The 21,247-nt window shown below is 51.7% G+C and overlaps 1 protein-coding gene across 2 annotated transcripts; it reads left to right on the top strand.

The window, feature by feature from the left end:
* Nucleotides 1–1,249: 1,249 nt before the first annotated feature.
* CACNG7 (calcium voltage-gated channel auxiliary subunit gamma 7) lies at nt 1,250–19,705 on the top strand. Of its 2 annotated transcripts, none has more exons than XM_081274854.1 (6): nt 1,250–1,397; nt 3,891–4,115; nt 4,744–4,830; nt 5,134–5,274; nt 18,471–18,616; nt 18,987–19,705. In XM_081274854.1, exons 2-6 carry the CDS (start codon nt 3,920–3,922, stop codon nt 19,242–19,244), a joined length of 828 nt encoding a protein of 275 aa, XP_081130980.1. In that variant the 5' UTR covers nt 1,250–1,397; nt 3,891–3,919; the 3' UTR covers nt 19,245–19,705. The 2 variants fall into 2 exon arrangements, with proteins under 2 accessions (XP_081130980.1, XP_081130981.1); XM_081274855.1 differs by having other exon boundaries at nt 3,876–4,115.
* The last annotated feature ends 1,542 nt before the right edge of the window (nt 19,706–21,247 follow it).

Genomic DNA, 21,247 nt, shown 5'->3' with positions numbered 1-21,247 from the left:
GTTCCCCTGACCCACTCGCAACTGGGGGTCAGGAGGGGAGTAGAGGGGCCAGTTCATATGGACTACATTTCCCAGCAGACACTGCGACAGACCCTTCCCTCAGGTGCGGCCCCTGGCCGCCAGGGCTGATGGGGAATGTAGTCCCTGGACGGGACAGGCCGGCAGAGTAGTATGCCTGTCTCTGCGTTTGGAGGGGATTGAGCCCCAGAGCTTCGCAGGCCCCCTTGAGGGCCTGGCATACTTTCTGGTCTGCAGGTTCCTGGGTTTCTGGGCCCCAGTCCAACTGGATGCTGAGGCTTCCTCTGTCTCCCGTATCATTGCCGCTGTACCCCCCCATTCTATGCCCCCAAGCCCCAGCCCCCCCCCCTTCGACCCTCGGCGGGCGGCCTGCCCCTTTAAGAGTGGCCCCGCTGACATCACGGCGGGGGGGGGGGGGTTGGCCCCGCTCCCAGCTCCGCGGCGGCTGCAGGACCCGGCTCTGCTCCTCTGCGCCCGCCCGCTGCTCTGGGGACCCCTGCCCGGGACGCCCCCTCCCGCCTCCTCCAGCCCCTGGCCTGGCTAGAGTTCCAGTCTTTATCAGGGAACCCCACCACCACCCCCGGCTCGCCCCTGCTCTCTCTCCTTCTCAGGGTCTGTCTCTGTTTCTCTTTCTGTCTCTTCTGCCTCTTTCTGTCTCTGTCTCTCTCTTCCCCAAGCTCAAGGTCTCTGGATCTCAGCATCTCTCGGCCCCAGGCTTTTGAGCGCTCTCTGCCTCTTTCTTTCTTTCTGGGTCTCTGACCTCTCCACTCCCTCGGCCTTAGAATCGGAGCCTCGGTAGTGGAGGGGGTAAGGGATCTTAAAGTCCTCTGTCTCTCCCTTTCCCTGTCTCCTACGGTCTCAGGACCCGTGGGTCCCTGACTCTCTCAGCCTCAAGGTCTCTGCGTCTCTCTCTCTCTCTCTCTCTCTCTCTCTCGCTCTCTCGCTCTCTCGCTCTCTCGCTCTCTCGCTCTCGCTCTCGCTCTCTCTCTCCTCTGTCTCTCTTTGTGCCTGTCCCTCCCGGGCGCTCTGCCTCTGTTCCCATTCTCTCTCCCTCTCTGCCTCCCCCATCCTCAAGGCCCATCTCCCTCCCTCCCTCCCTGCATCCTTCCCCCTCCCTCCCCGCCCCTCCCCTCCTCCGCAGTAGCCAATGAGCGGCCGCCGGTCCCTGCTCCCGGCTCCGTCCGCCGAGTGAGGCCGCGGGCGCGGGGGGTGGGGGGTGGGAGGCCGGGAGGGGGCCGGGACGCCGGGCTCCGGGGCGGGGGCGGGGGGCGCGGGCACCGGCGACCCCGGTGGCGGCGGCGGCGGCCGGGGGAAGCCGCGAGGCCGGTCATGCGGCTGCGGGGCCCGCGGCCCGGAGCGTCCGCCCAGCCCTGAGCGAGGTGAGCGCGAGGGGAGGGTCCTGGAAGGCCGGGGGCGCCCCTGGAGGAGAGTGGAAGCCGCAGCTGGGACCGAAGGGGCCTGAGTGGCGGCTGGGGTGGGACTCCGGCGGTCAGGACGCCCGAATTCAGGAGGCTGTGGGGGATGTAGGGGAAATTGGGCCTGGCGATTCCCGGAGGACCCGGTCCGAGGGTCCCGGAGCCGGGAAACTATACTCCTAGCGCCCATGTCTCAGAGACCGTTGCCACTGGGGAGGGTCTAGGCAGAGTCCTTGAGAGGTGGTACCTTGAGTGAGGGTGGAGGGCACAGGCCGGAAAAGCAGGGTGTGAATCTGGAGAGGAGTCCCCAGAAAGGGGGAGTTACTGTCTCCCCAAGAGATTGAAGGGAGAAGGACTTCGGACTGCGGGTTTGAGGAGTAGGACCCCAGGGACTCAAATGCCTGGGGTAAAGGACGAGAAGGAGGCTCCAGGCCTGGGGGGAGGGTCCCATAGGAGGATGGGCTGCAGAATAAGGAGCTCTGGGCCGGCCAGGTAGAGGGGAGACTGGAGCGAGGAAGGCGCGTGTTCGAAGGGGTGCACACCGGCAAGATCCCAGCTGGGTATGGAGGCAGACAGAAGAAAGTGTCAGCTACCTGGACAAGAGAGTCGGCGATCGACGGGGTTTATGATGCTTGCTTCCCGACTGAGAGGACTGGAGCCGAGCAGGCAGCGGGCGGTCAAGCCCTGGAGCCACCCGGTGGGGGTTGGGAGAAAAGCTAGCTAGAGCTTTGCCAGTCCCGATCCCTGGGGGGATCTTGATGCTGTGAATAGGAGGGTGGGGTCCTTATTGGGGTGGGACAGAGTTTCAAAGTTTCAAGAATTCTAGTTAAGGAAGGTGGAGTCTCACGTCTTGGTTACATTGTTTGGCGAGTATTTAGGGGGTCTCAAGCTTTTCTGTCAAAAAGATGATGGATATAGCTGGTATTCGGGGATGTTGAGGTCTCTGGCTGCGATAGGCTGAGGATCCCAAGGTGAGCCCCCATATTATGGCATTGTGTGGTTTAGGGGAAGGGGGATATGAGGATTGCAGGTGAGGAACTGGAAATCCTTCCGTTTCATGTTTAGGGGCCTCCTGGTTGGAATATCTGGGTTGCCAATGGACTTTGGGAGACCATAGGTATGAACTGGGGATTTCTTGTTCAGAGGGTCCAGTGTTGGGATCTGAATTCCATGGTTGATGTTGAAGAGTGTCTGTTATTAGAAGTCCTAGCATGAGAAGTCAGGGGCAGAATCTCTGGTAAGGAATTTTTGGGTCATTTGATGGGGGATGGGATCCTGAAATTCCTAGTTTTCTGATTTCTAGCCAGCAGATGAGGATCCTAGTTTTACTGGGATGCTCTGGTTGGGATGCTGGGTCAAGAGTATCCCAGCTTGTTGTTTAGGCATTCTGGAGTTTCTTGTCAAGATCATGGTTCCAGGTCTCTGGGTCTCACTGTCCTGGGATCCAGAAGCCTGTAACCAAGACCCAGTATCCCAGGTTCAGGGGCTGCCTGATCTGGGAGGGTGAAATTAGGGTTTTGGGATTTGGGCTCCGGACTGTGGCAGTGATCTTAGATTGGAGTGCCAAATTGAGGTCAAGGCACAGGATCAGCTTTAGAAGGTCATGGGTCAAGTTCATGGTGTTAGAATGGGGTGTTAGGGTCAAGTCCGAGAGTTTAAGCTTTGATGGGGCCTCTGCTCAAAGTCTCAGGTAAGCCTGAAGTCAAGGGTCTGAAACCAAGATGTGGGGGTTAGGAATTCTTGATTAGTGACCCACTTAGGGGATTTCTGCAGTTCAGAGACAGGGTCCAAAGGAAAAATATGGTGGCATTGGATCAGGGCATGGGTTAGTTTCTGAATAGGTCAAGTTACACAGCATCCAGAATCTAAGCCTACTACGCCAGGTGCAGGCACCTAAGTCCTGGCTTAATGTTGAGATGATGGGTACTGGTCTGGGAGCTTAGGTCAGGACAGAATAAGGGTTGAAGCTGCCAGTCAGCCTAATAGTTCTATGTCACCAAGTCAGGCTCAAGGTTGGGGACTCTGATGGGGTCTGATTCTAAGACCAGGTTCTCAGTTCAAGGCAGGAGGTTAGGGCTGGGAGTCTGGTGATGGAATTGAAAATCTGGAATTAGAATTTGTGATAAAAGCCATGACATTTGGAACCAGGTTCGGGCCTGGGATAAGTAGATTTGAGGCTTGTGGTTGGAAATCTAAACCTGGGGTTAGGAACCTGGAGCCAGAGCCAGGGCACAGTTAGCAGATACCAGAAGGCCCATCCTGAGGTTGGGGGTCAACAGTTGGTGGCTCCAGTCAGTATGCAGGGCCGGATGGTGGCTCAGGACACAGAATTCGTGTTCCAGAGTTTGGTTGTGGAGTTAGCTTTCTGGCCAGGGCCCCGTATACCAACTGGCCCCACAGGTTGGGGACTTGGGTGAATCCGCTCGTGGTTCTGCACCTCAGATTCTGGTTCCGCAGGCCCCGCAGGGCGCCCCCAGCCGCTGAGGATGAGTCACTGCAGCAGCCGCGCCCTGACCCTGTTGAGCAGCGTGTTCGGTGCGTGCGGCCTGCTCCTCGTGGGCATCGCGGTCAGCACGGACTACTGGCTGTACATGGAGGAGGGCACTGTGTTGCCGCAGAACCAGACCACCGAGGTCAAGATGGCGCTGCACGCTGGCCTCTGGCGAGTCTGCTTCTTTGCAGGTGCAGCAGCTCACCTGCTCTTTGCCCACCCGTCCAGCCTTGCCTGGGACCCTGAGTACTTATCCATAGTCCCCGTGTTCCCGAAAACCAGAAGCCGACCCTGCTTCCCTTCTGGAAGCCCGGGTTTCTATGTGGAGCCCGTGCCTAGCCCTTCATTCGCTAGATCAGGAGCCTGAGGCTGACAGACTTCAGGTCCTCAGACCCCTGCCCACCCCTGCTCTTCTTAACTCTAGACTCGGTATTCTAGAGTCAGAGTCCCCTGGACAGTTCCAGGGTGACATGGGCCGGATAAAAGAATCCAGCCTCCCGGTTGACCACAGAGACCCCGGCCTTTCAAGAATCCCGACCTGCGGTCCTTATTCCTATCGGGTCCCGGAGTCTTCGGTGAACAGTCTACTCTCTGAGGACCCCAGGTCCAGCCCTGCCCTCTTCCAACCAGGTGTCCCCCGGGCAACTCACAAGAACTCCTGATCATCCCGCCTACCCCATCCCCACTCCTAATAACAGAACAGCCCAGAACCCTCGGGGGAAGTGTGGCATCTGGGTCCTGGGGACGCACTGTCCGTCCTGCCCCTAACGACCTCTCTGGAACGTCCCTGTCATCCTGCCATCTTCGTCTTCCCACCAGGTCGAGAGAAGGGTCGCTGCGTGGCCTCGGAATACTTCCTTGAACCAGAGATCAACTTGGTGACGGAAAACACAGAGAATATTTTGAGTGAGGGGAAGAGGGGGGAGGTGCCCAGAAAACTAGCGGGGTCACGGGAGGAGGGACAACGTTGGGAAGGGGAGAGGTCCAAGTGAAAGAGCAGAGGCTGGAGGAAAACCGAGTGGAGCGAGAAGGGGCAGGTTGAAAGGGCGGGGCCTGGGCAGGGCGGGGTCAAGCCCGGGGTGTGACCAGGAGAAGGGAGGAGTCAACGGGGAAGGGGAGGAGCCGGAGGGACCAGGGTGATGAGAGCATGGGGAGGTGTCCCACTGGAGAGTCCCCCTCACCCTGCCTCTCACTGTCCGCCTCTCCCAGAGACAGTGCGCACGGCCACTCCCTTCCCCATGGTCAGTCTGTTCCTCGTTTTCACGGCCTTCGTCATCAGCAACATCGGCCACATACGCCCTCAGAGGACCATCCTAGCCTTCGTTTCTGGCATCTTCTTCATCCTATCAGGTGAGCTGAAGGAAAGAACTTGTAAGTTGGGGAAATTGTTTCAAGGGGCCCCTCTCCCACTTAGAAAGCTGTTTCCTTGCTGTGTGTCTTGGGAGGAGTTGCAGAACCTCTCTGAACCCCACTTTCCTTCTCCGTGAAATGAAGCTAGCACCGTGCCCACTGCACAGCATTGCTTAGAGAACCAAATCATAGCAGATGCGTATTGGGTGCTAATAAGCTGCCCTGCTCTGTTCCGATACAACAACCCTGTGAGGTGAGTGCTATTAATAGCCCCATTTTACAGATATGGAAGCAAACACTCAGAGGAATGAAGTCATTTGCTGAGGGCCACACAACTAGTGAGAGGCAGAGCTGGGAATCAAAGGCACGCCAGTCGCCTCCAGAGCTGTATTTTTAACCACCACTGATATTTTAGTAATTAACAGTTTACAAAGCTCTTTATTTTCTGTGCAACATTTTAATTTTTCTCAAAGAGAAAGTCAAAAGTTTTGTAGTGAATGCTCATGTATGCAGGACTTGGGTCAACGATTGGCGTGTTGCTAGATTTGTGTTATCCTATATCTGTTCCTCTGTCTATAATAGTTTCTAACCCTCCATTCATCTCTCTTACTTTTTAGATGCATTTCAAAGTAAATTTCAGGTGTCTGTTCACTTAACCCTAAACACTCCACTGTGCATGTTGTTAGCTAGACTTCTGTATTTCTATACAGTTCTTTTTTCTTTCTTTTGAGGTTAGAGGCTCTTTGTATGATCTCATACTCCTCTCATGATCTCTTTCAGAGTTGTTATCATCACTTGCTTGGTAAAGTGGGGTCGTGAGATCCAGAATTGTGTAGAGAGTTGCCCAAGAGGGCTGGGGATACAGCTGAGTTGGTAGAGTGCTTGCTCTGCGTGCACAAAGCCCTGGGTTCAATCCCCAGCACCACACACACACACACACAGAGTTGCCCGAGATACCAGTCTAAACTGGTACCAGATGACTCAAGGGCTCAGACTTCCAGTAGACTTCACTCTGGAGTTTAGCCTTCCAAATTTCAGCTTGGTGCAGTCCACTTCAGTCCAGCTTAGCCCAGTGCAGCTCAGACATGGGAGGCCTGTCAGTCCAGTCCAGCTGACCCCAATTCATTCTGACTCAGTTCTCCAATTCCATTTGAATGAATTTCCCACAATTTAATTGAGCTGAAGTCAGGTACTTGCAGCTGAGCTGATGTCTGATAAACAAACCCTGCCATGTGTCTCACCTCCATGCTGTCCCCCTAGAGCTGCCCTTGGCTTGTCTTTCTGGTTGACTGTGCAGAGTTAAAGAAGCCTCTTCGGTGTCCCCTCCTCCAGGCTCCTCCCTGCTCCTCACCCAGCTCTCTAGCCACACCTCCCCCGAGCCTTCAACCTCGTCTGACGAGAACTTTTCCTGGGAAACCAGGGTGCAACCTCTGTGCAAACTCAGATCACGGCATGTGGAGCCAGACTGAGCTAAAATAAGATATGTAGAATATCACCATCCCAGAGTGTCAGAGCAGCAAGGTCTCATCATTTTTCAGATGGAAAAATAGTGGCCTAGAGAGAAAAAGTGGGGCAGGAGTAGGTAGCATGGGGCGTTTTATTCAACCTACCCAAAAAACGTTAGGAGGAAAGCCCCATTGTTTGCAGTTCACAGAAATGAGAGGGACTAGAGGAGGTGACAACCCGTCAATGGAACTGGGATTAGAACCAAGGGTATTCTCCCAAACCACGTGTTCACACCCCACTGCACCAGGAACTGCCTGCCCAAGGTCAAGCCGAGAGTCAATGATGCAGTCAGGGCTGGACGTCAGACTTCTGATCCAACAAGAGTCATTTGGAAGAGATTGAACCCTACGTCTGAAACTCTTCCTTGAGTTTATTTCCGAGACTACGACCAAAGGGTTCTATCCCAGGGAACCATTCCTGTGTCCTCAGGCTAATGGGATACAGTGGGTAGAGGCACATGAGGCGAACCTAGGATGACCGGGGTCCAAATCCTACCACTAACACTTACTACCTAGGTGACTTAAGACCTTCTCTTGCTGAATTGTTGCCAATAACACTTTCATTTATGGACCCTGAAATTTTAATTTGATGTAATTTTCATGTGTCATGAAATAGTGTGCTTCTTTTATTTTTATTTTTCCCCACCAGTAGACAAAAAAAAAAAAAAAAAGAAAGAAAGAAAGAAATTCTTAGCTGGTAAACCATACAAAAACACTTGGTGAACCAAACTGTAGTTGGCCAACCCCTGATCTAGATCATGGGTGTAAAGTTCCTGGACTGAAATAGTACGTACTCAGCATGATGTAGGGGAAATAAACGAACAAACACTGAAATGCAGAAGTAATAGCAGTCACACAGTGTGCCGTGGGGCCAGCAGTTCTGAGCACTTTATACAAATTAAGTTATTTATTTGTCTTGACTTACAAGGCAGGTACCATTATTATCTCCATTTTACCACGGAGGAAACAGAAATACTCAGAGGTTAAGTTTTCTGCATTAAAAATGGATTCCAACCCAGGCCTCCCTCACCATGGCATTACCCTGCCCCACTAAAATAAAAAAAGTTCTAAAAACAAAGGACCTAACACCAGTACCTTAGGTCTTGGAACAAAATGACCTGGTCCAATCACCTCATGTTCACAAAGAGGACTCTGAGTCTCAGAGACAGACAGGAGTTGCCTGGGGAGGGTTTATTGATAGATTTGGCCCTGGGTTCTAGAGAAAGCAGTGAGGGCTGGGGCCAGGGAGGGAGAGGGGCATTGCTGGGGGTTAAACGTCCCTCGGTAACTGTTCTGGGCATGGACTAGGGGAAGGAGACTGGAAGTGGTGTCACAGAGGAGGTGGCTCCTGTAGTGGCCCTTGCAGGGGCCGATGAGGTCTGTGTGGGATGGAGGTGTGGACAGTTGTAGGAGAGAAGGACATCACAAGAGGATCAATGGAACCACATGACTTGCTGGGGGTGGGGTAGAGGGCATTGATTTTCTTTTTCTAGGCCATAAGAGGCAAGCACATGCACATGCGTACACACGCTGCTCTCACCCATGACCTGCGCCTCTGCTCACTCATGCAGTCACGGGGCATCCTGGGTTCCAGACCCGGTGCTTGGCCCTGGAGATACAACCCACTCTAAACAGGAATCCAGACATAATCTGGGCCTTGGTCAGAGCCTGTCACCACCAACTCGTATCCTTTGGGTGGACTTAAATACAGAATGCCTACTCCAGCCCACAAGCCCTTCCATGATCTGACTGCTGCTCAACCTCTGACCCCACTTCTTAACCCACTAGCACTCTTGACTCAGAACATGGATCGCAGGCTGATCTTGGGATGTCTAACCCACGTTCCTCTCTGTGTGGGTCACTTCCTCCTCATCCTCAAAGGGCTCAGACCTTTTTATCTTCAGAGCTGCCTTCTCTAACAAATCCAGCAGCCCTTCTGTGTCTTCATAGTATTTATTGCTGTTCTCGTCTTGTGTGTTTTCAGCCTCTTTCTACCAGAATGTAAACCCCAAAGGGCGCGGACCTTTCAAAACCTGTGCTTCCTTGTCTGCAGAGCCTGGATGAGTTGCGGGTGTGACATAGACGCTAGAGTGTGTGCGGAATGGAGGAGTGTAGAAGGGGGAGTGACTGCTCAGGGCGTTCTGGAAAAGGGGAGATGCATTCACCCAAGACAGTCGGGTGGCATGGGCAGTGGCCAGGGAGGGCTTCCAAGAGGAGGTGGCACCTGCGTTGGTGCTAAAAGGGCAAGGGAGGATTTTTCCAATGAAGAAAGGAAATTGCCTTGTATGGAAATGTTCATAGCATGTGTAGAGGCATGGGAGCAGCTGTCCATGGTGCTGAAACCCCATTGTTCTGAAGCCAGGTTGGTTCTATTCAGCTTGATTTTGCCTACTGTGATCTAAGAATTATGGAGCAGGTGTAGTTGAGAGAGTGGGAAGAGAGTATAAGAGCTAGATTACAGAGACAGGAAGGGGGAGGGAGGGAGGGAGGGGTGTGTGTGTGTGTGTGTGTGTGTGTGTGTGGTGTGTTTTGGAGAATCAGAGCCATCGTGAAATGGCCAGGATGGAGAAAGAAAAGAATGGCTTATTTTCTAAAAAGCCTTTTCCTCATTGGAGATATTTGCTACAGACCCTGCTTCTGGCTCTGCTGGTGGGGACTGTTGGCTACTTAGTACTATAAGGTAAAGCAGGGGCTCACCTCCAGGCTGGAGTGGGTGGGAGGCAGGGTGACCAGCAGGAACTGGATCAGCCCTGGACTTCCAGACTGAAAGTGGATGCCTCCCCTGTGGAAGTAGGGGGCCGAGAGGAGCTGAGAGCACAGAGGGGTAGAGTCCATCCTGTTTTTAGAGAGAACCAGTATCTGAAGCAGGAGGATAAAGATTTTGAAACAATGACACAGGCATAGAGAATAAGGGCCAAGCTGGGCTAGGCACCTGGGGCTGCAGGGAGGGTTTTGATACATGAAGAACCCAGAAATAAAGTCTACCATTTGGTGGGTGACGACTCTTTGTGGCGGAGAGAGAGAGTGATGGAGATGACCCCTGCATTTGGTTTAGGCACTGAGTGGGGGTGGCATCTGGGCTTCCTTGGTATTTCTTCCCTGTAAACCTGCCTGTCTTTCAACCCTGTCTCAAGGGCTTTCCACTGAATAGCACTTCTCAGGCTCTCTCTTCCCAAGTGTCAAAATTAAGGAATACTAGAGGTCGGAAGTGCTATGGTGTCCAGAGTGAGGAAAGTTTCATTATTAGAAGGGATGAAGGAATAGTGGGATTTAGAGTGAATGAAAGAGCAGGCCAGGCACCATGGTGCCTGCTTGTAATCTCAGCTACTCCAGAGGCTGAGGCAGGAGGATGGCAGATCCTAAGCCAGCCTCAGCAACTTAGCAAGATTCAGAATAAAAAAATAAAAGGGTCAGGGTGTAGCTTAGAGTGTTACCTGGGTTCAATCTCCAGTGCACAAAAATATATGTTAGTTAAGATTTAAAGGAAGAGACAAAGGCAGTCAATGTGCTTTTGCAGAGGTTCCGTTTGCCTGGCAAGAGTATTCATGAACTCATCCTTGCTGGGTATTTTGTTAGGTGCCAAGAATGCTACCCAGGAGGACCAAGTGGACGTGTACTGGCATCATAGAGTCCCCAGCTTCCTCGTGAGTTGGGGGACGTGTACAATAAAGAAATGACAAGGGCTGGGGACACAGCTCAGTTGGTAGAGTGCTTGCCTTGCATGCACAAGGCCCTGGGTTCAATCCCCAGAACAAAAAAAAAAAAAAAAAAAAAAAAGAAGAAAGAAAAGAAATGACAAGCAGGAGCATGTGAAGTGGTGATGCGTGCCACAAAGGATACCAAGCAGGTTAAGGAAGGAGAGTGAGTCATTGCTCTGTCACACCCATCAGAATCACCTGATCTAAAATATCTGCCCCCCCCACTCCTTTTTATACACACCATACACATTCTTGGCTTTGTTATTTGAAAGTAAGTTGTAGGCATTATGATAATTCATCTCTAAAAAGTCAAGGTCAGCGTGCATCCTTTAAGGATGCAGACACTCTTCCATAGGACCACAATGCTGCTAGCACAGTTAGAAATTTGATAAAAATTCCACAATATAATTTAATCCATTTTCTTACTGTCCCAGTTGTCTCTCAAGAATGTCTTTTTTTCTGGACTGGGGGTGTAGCGCATTTGTAGGGCCCTTGCCTACCATGCAGGAGGCCTTGGGTTCTGTCCTCAACGTTGTGGAGAAAGAAAGAAAGGAAGGAAGGAAAAAAGAAAGAAAAGGAAAAGAAGGAAAGGAGGGAGAGGGGGGGAAGGAGGAAGACTGCTTTTGAGCTTTCCCTTCAGAACAAGGGTTGGGTCTAGGTTCACGCGGGGCATTTCGTTAATAAATCTCTTGTCATGGAGACTGATTGTGCCACAATGTTTCTTTTCCAATTGACTTTCAAAATATATTTCATTCTGAAAATATGGAAAGACTGGTTAGGGAAGCCCCGGGCACCCTTCACTGGGTTCCAGCGATTGCCAGCATATGGCGGGCTTTTTATAGTCACACCACCGTGTCCCCTTTCTGTACTTTGCTGCCTTATTTTAAAGCCAGCCTCAGACAGCAACCCATTTTGTCCACAAGTATTTTAGTATATCCCTGAGTTAGAAAGTACTCTTTTATTTACTATAGCCATGTTGCCATTATCAAGCCCAAACAAATAAGAAGAATTGCTCAATATCATCTCTTATCTGGTTAGCGTTCAGTCCTCCCACCGGGCTCCTCAGTATCTTTTAATGGCTAGTTTGCTGCAAATCAGGATCCAAATTCTACATGTGCATTTAGTTGATAGATCTCTGAAGACTTTTAACTCAGTTCCTCTCCTTGATTGTATGTTTTTATTTATTTATTTTTTTTCATTTGTATTTTGAAGAAATCTGGTCATTTGTCGTGTAGAATTCCCACATTCTGGAGTTTCCCAATCATGTCCCTGTGCTGTGGTGTAATACACTTCAGCCATGTAAGATCTCTGGAAGCCTGGGCAGATCTGGGTTTGTTTTTGGCAAGAGCACTTCATAGGTAGGTGGTGCTGTTCGCATCCTCCTGCATTCCACCCATGGACAGACGCTTCATGTCTGGGCCTCTTCCTGAGCTACTGGGATGGCTCTCTGGCTCGGGCACTTTCACCTTGATTCACACATCATCCCCTGAAGGACAGGGGGTCCCACAGAGTATCCCCAGCCTTCATTGACCCGACTCCTCATTTAATCTATTCCTCTTTCTTATATTTTCTGTAAGCTGGAAATTGTCAGACTAGAGGCTCAATGACAGCAGATTATACGTGGTTACCCAGAAAACTCGGAGGTGCTGCTCTGACTTTTGGATCACTTCAGTAGCAGCTAATGTCAGGCAGTCCCCGCCCCCTGCCCCTGTCAGCCTCAGCCACGTGAAACTTGAGCCCTTGGTACAGGTGATGTCCATCAGAGCTCTCCATTGATGAGGTAGGCTTTTCTCTTTGCAATAAAGAAGTAATTTCCAAGGCCACACTGCAGCATTGTGGAAAAAAAAAATCCTGTTTTGGGGTGTTCATTTTTATTTAAAATTTTTTTTTTAGAAAAAAATGCAAACCTATGGAAAAGTTGCAAAAAGAATACCAGGAACTGTCAGATAGCTTTCACCTAAACCAGCTTCTACCCACGTGTACATGTACACTTGTGTAATATATACATTGTGCATACACATGGATGTACACACAGAAACACCTAAGTTGCAAACACTTCACTCCTAAATAGTTTAGCACATGTTTCCTAAGAACAGGGCATCCACCCCCCACCCCAACTGCACTGAGGATTGAACCCAGGGGCACTTCACTACTGAGCTACATCCCCAATCCTTTTTTAAAATGTTGAGAAAGGGTCTTGCTAAATTGCCCAGGCTGGCCTTGAACTTTCTATCCTCCTGCTTCATCCTCCTGAGTCACTGGGGCTTCAGGCTTGCTCTACCACACCCAGCTATAAGGGCATTTTCTTATGAAACCACAGTACAATAGTCAAACTCAGAAAGTTTAATATTTTCAGGTAATACATAGTCCATACCCAGATTGCAGCAGTTGCCCCAATACTCCTTTGTGGTCTTTTTTTTTTTCCGACTCAGGATCCAACCTAGGGCCATGGTTTGCATTCCTTTGTCTCTTTAATCTCCTTACAGATTAAAAAAAATCATTTTTTTTTCTTTGAAAGGAGTAAGCTAGGTACAGGGGGTTAGATGCTATAAAGAGGAAAACGTCCAACATATCCATCTTCCTCCCCACTCCACCTCGCGCCCTGCGGTCCTCCCTGTCTCCCTGCTCGTGCTCCATTTGGCTTCCTCCCACCTTGAAGACTCGCTCTCCTGCCCCGCAGGCTTGCCTTTAGCCTCGCGGGCAGCAGTAGGCCTTTCCTGTTTCTGATGCTTTGCAAAGTCACCGGTGGACAGGCCGAGATGTTCTCCTTTGATACTCTGAACAGAACAAGGAAAGGGCCACAGGAGGCCTCTTGGGTGCTTTGGGATCTTTGAACTTCTCTTTCCCGTTCAGGAGGATCTAGGTGGCCCTTTCCTTTTCATTCTGCCCTTGCCCTGTCTTCAAATTTTCCTTTCTCCTTGGCAGACTTTATTCTCTCTGAACACTTCTTAGAAACTCCGAGAAGCTGACCACAGCCTCTGGGCACTCCTGGGCGCCTCCAGCGAGTTTGTGCAGATGCACACGAGGCCATTTTCCTCTGGAATCCTGTTTTCTCGTGTTCTGTTGCTCTCCTCCCTCTGCGGCCGGGGCGGTGCCTGCTGCCCGCCTGCTCTGCTCGCACTGCGCTGTCTCTGTGAGTCTGTGCAGTCGATGCTCTGCAGCGCTTTTCTTTCGTCTTTTATATAGCTCCGATGCTTTTTTCCCCCTAATCTTTCATGTTGGCGTTTTTGAACTCTGAAGTCAGTGGTTTCGTAGACTGTCCCACGGTGTCCCTGTGAGTGGATCCGGGTTACGCATTCTCAGCAGGAGCACTACCCGAAGGAAGCAGAGGTTAGCTCAGCCTTCCACACGGCCCTTGGAGTCCACCTGCCCGATGATTGGCGGTTTCGGCCTCCATCACTTGCTCAGGGGGAACCTGCCGTTTTAGGAAGTTTTTATTTCTTTGTAATTCATAGATAGTCTAGGGGGAGGTTCTGTCATCTGTGATGCTCGCTTGCACCTAACACGTGCCACCCTCATGTACAAATGGGGATGCTACTGAAGCCAACCTTATTTCTCTTATTAAGTTTTAGAAATATCAGCATGGACTCATACTTAAAAAAAGTTGTTTTTTTTTTCATCTTGTCACGTGACTTTGCTTGAATCATTCACTTTGGTGCTCATACTGTCCTCAAGTTGACTACCAGGAAGCTCTTCTAGCTGGTCCTTGTGGGATGGGACCCAGGGCCTCACCCATGCTAGGGAAGCACTCTACCACCCATCCATGTCCCAGCCCTGGGTTTGTTTTCTTATTTTAAGACAGGGTCTGACTAAGTGCTGAGACTGGCCTTGAACCCGTGATCCTCCAGTCTGGGTCTCCACAATAGCTGGGATTATAGACCTGTGCCATGGCTCTTGGCTCTTTACCACCCCTACCCCTGGCTTCAAATTGGCTGTTTCTTCAGGGAGTCTAGATCCTTTTAGTGAGGAATGACATTAGGAACCAAGAGCAGGGGGGCTTGGTGTGCTTAGTGCTTTTTGGGGTGCCATTCTCAGGACCTTCAGGTCAGAAGGCTGGGAAATTATACATATTTAAGGAGCAGGAACTTATAATGGTATCAAAACAGTACATGAGTTTTCTTGCCTTACTTTGTTTGTACCTTCCTTCTTTCTGAGAAGCTGTCACTCCCTGAAGCATCAGTGTATTCATGGGTCCACTCAACCTCACAATGCACATGAAATAACTTCAGAACTGCTACCCCTAGATTCCCCACCACCCCCCGAAAAAAATCTACTAAGAAAGGCTCAAGATAGATTACTTTGTAGGTCTTGGGTCTTTAGTCTGATATATATAGGCAAAGTGCTGTTTTTAAAAGCTGCTTGGGGGCTGGAGATGTAGCTTAGTGGTAGAGCACTTGCCTAGCAAGCACAGGCCCTGGATTCAATCCACAGCACCCCCCTCCATAAACACACACACACACACACACACACACACACACACACACACACACTTAGGTTATGCTCCTTCCTACTGTGGCCATATTTTTAATTTAATATAGGGTTAGATTCATTTATTTGCTTATTTTTAATTTCAGTTTTCCCCATCTTGATGATTCTCTTTTAATATAAAGTATTTGCCCAGTTTCAGAGGTGCACTGTTCTCCTCCTGGTTGGCACCCACCCCGTTTGCCTCCTGTGCGCCTCTCTGCAGAGAAGCAGGTGCACGCCTGTATCTTCAAGCATGCTTCTTTCCCGCCTAAGAGGCAGCTTGCTGAACACTCAGGTCCACGAGTTGCCTTGCTCCTTGCGCTTGGTGGTGTGGTCTGGACTGTGACCCTGCCCTGGGTCCCGGAGGTCTCCCTCCTTGTTTCAGTGAGGCACAGCACTTTGTTGGACGGATGTGCCACAGTGGATTCCATCTCCACGAGAGCATTTCCTGCCTCTCCAATTACAAATCATGCTGCAGTGAGTTTGCTTGTGCATCTGATTTTCCACCGGATCAGAGGGATGCCTTCAGGATAAATTCCTAGAGGTAAAGGATTGATTCACATGTGGCTTTGTTAGGTATTGCCACATCCCCTGCTCAGAGTCACACTGTTCTGCACTCCCACCTTCTCCCAGTCTCACCTGAAGATGTTGGGAAGCTTTTGATCTTCTGACTGCTTAGTTTTCATCTGCATTTATCTAATTTTGAAAGAGGGAGGTTTTTAAATTTATTATCTATTTATTTAAGACAGGGTCTCACTGTGTTGTCCAGGTGGCCTTGAACCTCTGGAATCAAGCCACACTCCTGCCTCCATGTCCTAAGTAAGGGAATGCAGCAGTTGTGTGACACTGTCCCTGGCTTAACTCAATGCCTTTTTAAAGAGGTGACAAAAGCCAACAAATCCCAGCATCTCAGGAGGCTGAAGCAGGAGGATCATGAGTTCAAAGACAGTCTCAGAAATGTCGAGGCACTAAGCAATTCAGTGAGACCCTATCTCTAAATAAAATACAAAATAGGGCTGGGGGTGTGGCTCAGTGCCCCTGAGTTCAATCCCTGGTATACCCCCCCCCCCAAAAAAAAGAGGTGACAAACACTAGGCACAGTGGTGCACACCTGTAGTCAAGGTGATTTGGAACCCTGTGCAGTGGCTCAGGCCTGTAATCCCAGCGGCTTGGGAGGCTGAGGCAGGAAGATCACAAGTTCAAGGCCAGCCTTGGCAACTTTGTAAGATCCTAAGGAACTTAGGGAGACCTTGTCTCTAAATAAAAAATAAAAAGGGCTGGGGACCTTGCTCCCAGGTTAAATGCCCCAGGTTCAATTCCTAATACCGAAACAAACAAACCAACAAAAACAGAGGTGACAAACTGGAGGAAGGCACTCAGGAAACTGGGAGAGGCATATTCCAGGGGCAGGAACAGCACAGGTGGAGGCCCTGAGGCAGAAACTAGCTTGATGCACTCGAGGAAGAGGGGAGAGCAAGGAAGTAGGTGGCTTAAGCGAGGGACGGGAGGACTTCTCAGGGATGAGGTTGGTGGGACCGGGCAGTGCAGGTGTTAGTGTCTACAAGGTCACCCAGATTTTTCTCTAAAGGGTCAGATCACAAAGATTTTCATTTTTGCTGTCTGTCTGTCGAGATACTCTGCTCTCCACAGCAGTAGAAAGCAGTCAGCAATATATCAACAAATGGGTGTGGCAGTGAGCCAAGAAATTTGTGTTTATAGGGACAGAAATTTGAAATTCATATACTCTTCAAATTTGAGATTTAATTCACAATATACAGTTCATGTAATGTGCATCATAGGCTTTTTGGTAGATTCACAAAGCTGTGCCACCATCTCCTTAGCTAATGTCACAACACTTCATCACCATCAAGAAATCGCACCCTCGTTAACAGCCAGTCATGGTCGCCCTCCCTCCTAGGCCCTGGCAGCCACTAATCTACTTCCTGTCTCTGTGCAGTTGCCTGTTCTCAGTAGGAACGGGGTCACATGGTGTGTGGTCCTTAGCATCTGGGTTCTTTCTTGGACCAGTTTCCCGTGCATTCCCGTGGTAACCTAGGTCGGCACCCATCCCCTTTGCAGGCCAAATAACATTCCTTCTGTTGATGGCCCATGGTTTGTTTATCCATTCATCAGCTGGTGGACATTCAGGCTGTTTGCACTTTTTGGTTACTGGGGAATGCTGCTACAAACATTTGTGTACAATTTTTTGGGAGAACATATGTTCTCGATTCCCTTGGGTATATACCTAGGAGTGGAATTGCTGGGTCATATGGTAATTCTATCTTTAACTTTTTGAAGAACTGCCAAAAGAAATCCATATACTTTCTGCATGCTACAAAATATCATTCTTCTTTTGACTTGTTTTTCAGCCGTTTATTATGTAAAAGCTGTTCAGAAACAAGAGGTGCACTGGATGTAGTCTATGGGTCATGGTTTACAGATCCCTCTTAGAGGCAATGAAAGGAGTTTGGATTCTGGGTGTGACAGTCACACAATGCTTATTTGTAGGACTCTGAGGGAAGACGCTGATAAGGCTGCGTTAGATGGATTTAGGACAAGAAATGGTATGGCCTCCTTAAGTCACCCAGGTCTGGCTGCTGTTAAAAGCAGAGTTCATATTAGGAAAGTGATATTTGCCTTTTGAAATTCTCAAGCCAGACTTCTCCACACGCTCCATGTGCCTCTGTTTCTTCCGCTGTAAGTGGTGATAAAATGTGTCTACTTCAAAGGATTGTTTTGAGTTTTGAATGAGTTACTTTCTATATAATGCAGAGAACAGCACCTAGCACAGACCAAGACCCACATAAGTAGCTGCTAGTATCAATGATGCTGTCACTTCTTTCCAGCTCAAGCCTCGTTCTCTTCCCCATAGAATATCACAACTCCAGTGACTCTCTGCCCATCTGTTCCCAACACCAAAGCCCTGAAAGGGTCTTCTAACACTGATCTGGCTGTGTCCTTCCTCTGCCCCAAGCTGCCATGGCTCCCCAGTACCCCTGGCATCATGCTCAGCTCCTCAGCCTGGCATTCAAGGCCTATCAGGACCTTGTCCCTGCTCCCTTCTCTAGCCTCAATTCTGTGGCTGTTGCCCATGTTGTAGGACAGACTAGCTCGGTGTGCCCCCATCAAATCTTGCCCATGCTGTTCCTGCTGCCAGGAAATGGTTGGGGCTCATCCTTTAGGACTTGGACAAAGGAAATTTTCCTGGATTTCCCTTGGTCCTGCCCCAGGTGGCCTTGGGCCTCTTCTGGACCCACAGAGCTCAGTGCCTCATGCCTCATAGCTCATATCACCCTGCTTGTGATTGTTGGTTGGTGTCCATCTTTTGCTTTCCCAGCTGCACTGAGAGTCTGGGTGGCGGGTTTGGGGTAGGGTGAAGAGGAGGTTGTTGGTTCCTCTTCAAACTCCCTGCACCTAATCTAGGTCCAGCCCAGGGGGGTCCTGGACGTGGGGGGAGGGAAGGCGGTGCTGTGGGGCTGGGGTTCCACTTCCTCATGCGCGAGGGCACCTGCTCTGCTCCCCCTAGGCCTCTCCTTGGTGGTGGGCTTGGTCCTTTACATCTCCAGCATCAACGACGAGGTCATGAACAGGCCCAGCAGCTCCGAGCAGTACTTCCATTACCGCTATGGGTGGTCTTTTGCCTTCGCGGCTTCCTCTTTCCTGCTCAAAGAGGTGATGTCGGTGGGACCCAGACTCTAGGGTCAAGGGGGGGGAGGGTATAGGGGCCTGATTCCTGGGCCCAGGAGGACCAGGAGGCTGGGATGTAGGCTCTGGGTTATGAGGGAGATGGTGGGACTGGGGGGGTCTAACCCCTGGGTCCTGGAGAGGAGGGATCTGGGAACTCCGGCTCCTGGGGTCCTGGTGAGGAATGGGGACTGGTTCTCCCGGGTCTGGAAGAAGGGGGTGCCTGAGGGCTTGAGCTCCACGGGCTTGGGGGAAGAGCGGACTGGAGCTTTGACTGTTGGGTTCTGCGAGAGGAGGGGACTGGGCTCAGGTAAGAGGCCTGGGAGCGCCTCTGGACTCTGACGGTGCCTTGCCGCAGGGGGCCGGCGTGATGTCGGTGTACCTGTTCACCAAGCGCTACGCGGAGGAGGAGATGTACCGCCCGCACCCCGCCTTCTACCGTCCGCGTCTCAGCGACTGCTCCGACTACTCGGGCCAGTTTCTGCAACCCGAGGCGTGGCGCCGGGGCCGCAGCCCGTCGGACATCTCCAGCGACGTCTCTATCCAGATGACGCAGAACTACCCTCCCGCCATCAAGTACCCCGACCACCTGCACATCTCCACCTCGCCCTGCTGAGGCGCGGCTGCTCGGAGCATCCCCTCGCCCCTGGCCCTACCCCTCCCCGCGGGCCGCCCTGGACCGCAGCCCCTGCCAGGGATGCTCCGGCCAGAGTAAGCTGCTCCACCTTTAGGCCCCGCCCCGCCACCCGCCCTCTCTTCAATGGCTCCTCCCACTTTCCCGACCTCTCCCCTTCATTGGTTCCTTCCACTTGAAAATGACCCCGCCCTCCGGTCTCAAGCCGCATACGGCCACGCCCAGACAGTTAGCCCCGCCCCTTCACCCGGTCAGCGAGCCCAGCACCCCCAGCCCCGCCAGAGCCGCTTCACTGCAGGGGCGCTGGGCTGGAGAGTGGGTTCGGCAGCCGCCAGGAATGCCGATCATCTTCTCCCCTGCGCCCCGACTCCTCTCCCGACCCGCCCACAGCTCCGGGTCGGCTGGGGCTGGAGGTCGCGGACAGGGCTCGCTCGGTCTCTGCCACCCCCCTCTCTGCGCCTCGGTCTCTGCCACCCCCCTCTCTGCGCCTCCGAGCCCCCGTTCTTTCTCGCTGGCTGGGCCTTTCCTGCCTCCTGAAGGTGACTTCCTTCTAGGGTTCCAGCCGGTCTTCTAGCTTTCCCAACTGTCCTTGGCCTTTCTTCCTCCCCCCACTCCCGCCCCCTTTCCTCCCTCCACCTGCACAACCCAAGCCCCTCGGTGCATCCAGCCCCGCTCTCCGAAAGACACGGGTGGGGACCCTAGGGTGGAGGGACCTTCCTCACGCCATCTGCACACCTGTGCCCGCCTCTCCCCCCTCGAGGCCCCGTCGGGGGAGGGAGGGGCAGTAGCGGGGGTCGACACCCCCCAAAACCTTTGTCTTCCATTTTCTGGCACTTCTCATTGATGTCCCTCTTCCCATCTCACACCCCCAACTTTGGCCTCTTTTAAGGGCCCGTCCGCCCCCATGGACAGATGGGGGAAAAGGGGAGGACACCAGGAAATCACCCAACCCCCCTTATTAGGGGAGGAGGGCGAGGTAGCACAGTGTTGTACACGGAACCAGAATGCCCCCCCCCCCCCGGGGGTTGGAGGAGGGGGCAGGGGAGGGACGGGGGCTTTTAGTTTGCATCTTGGGGGGGAGGGGGGAGGGGGGCCGCAGCAGTTAACCTGTCTTTACGCAGCGATTTTTAATGAGGCTGGGGGGAGGGTGGCCTGGGAGGTGGGGAAAGGGGTGGGGTGGGGGGCCTGGCTCTGTTATTTACCGTGTATCATATGTAAATATCGACAGAAACTTCAATAAACTTTATTTCAAACACGTCTTTGCTTGTCCAGAGGGAGGGGGCTTATAGGGCTGCAGAATAAGGTTAGAGTGGTTTTAGGGACTTAATAATCGTAATGAACAGATGCACTGTCACTCGGTCGTGTTAAGAATGAGGACAGCAAGTAACTTGGGTCGGGATTGATAAAAGTTCCCTTGGTATGACGATCGTCACTCCCAATGCTGTTACTACTGCCTGCCTTTCTACTTCCGCTGCTTCCTGCGGCTCTTCCAAGCCTCACATGGGCTTGATTGGCCTCCCCTGTGCAGATAGGTCCAGAGAGGTGAAGGGCTCATCCAGGATCACACAGAAATCAACAAAGCCTCTGGCTGACACAAGTCCATCCATCTAGTTCTGAACTTGACTTCCTTCGCCTTCACCAGGGAGCACTCGGCTCCCTAATGCTTGGCTCTGTCACTCTGTGGAGAAACAACTGCTGCCATTTGTTGCACACACCACAAGCCAGACACTTTCCTCCTGAACACGATCCCTTAGGCACTCACAGCAGCCTGTGTGGAAGAATTATCACTCTGCTTTTGCAGGTGAGGGAAGGAGACTCAGAAATAGGCTCCAAGCTCTATGGTCTCCCCCACTATAGTGAGGGACTGGGAGCAACCTAGACGTTGGATAAGCTTATTCTTGAGATTGTTTTTCCCCCAGTGCTGGGAATGAACCCAGGGCCTCCCACATGTAGGCAAGCACTCTACTGCTGAGCTACACACTCAG

This window comes from Spermophilus citellus, assembly GCF_964194105.1.
Source record: "Spermophilus citellus genome assembly, chromosome: 18".
In the NCBI taxonomy this organism is placed as follows: Eukaryota; Metazoa; Chordata; class Mammalia; order Rodentia; family Sciuridae; genus Spermophilus; species Spermophilus citellus.
This window is presented reverse-complemented; position numbering and strand designations above follow the sequence as displayed.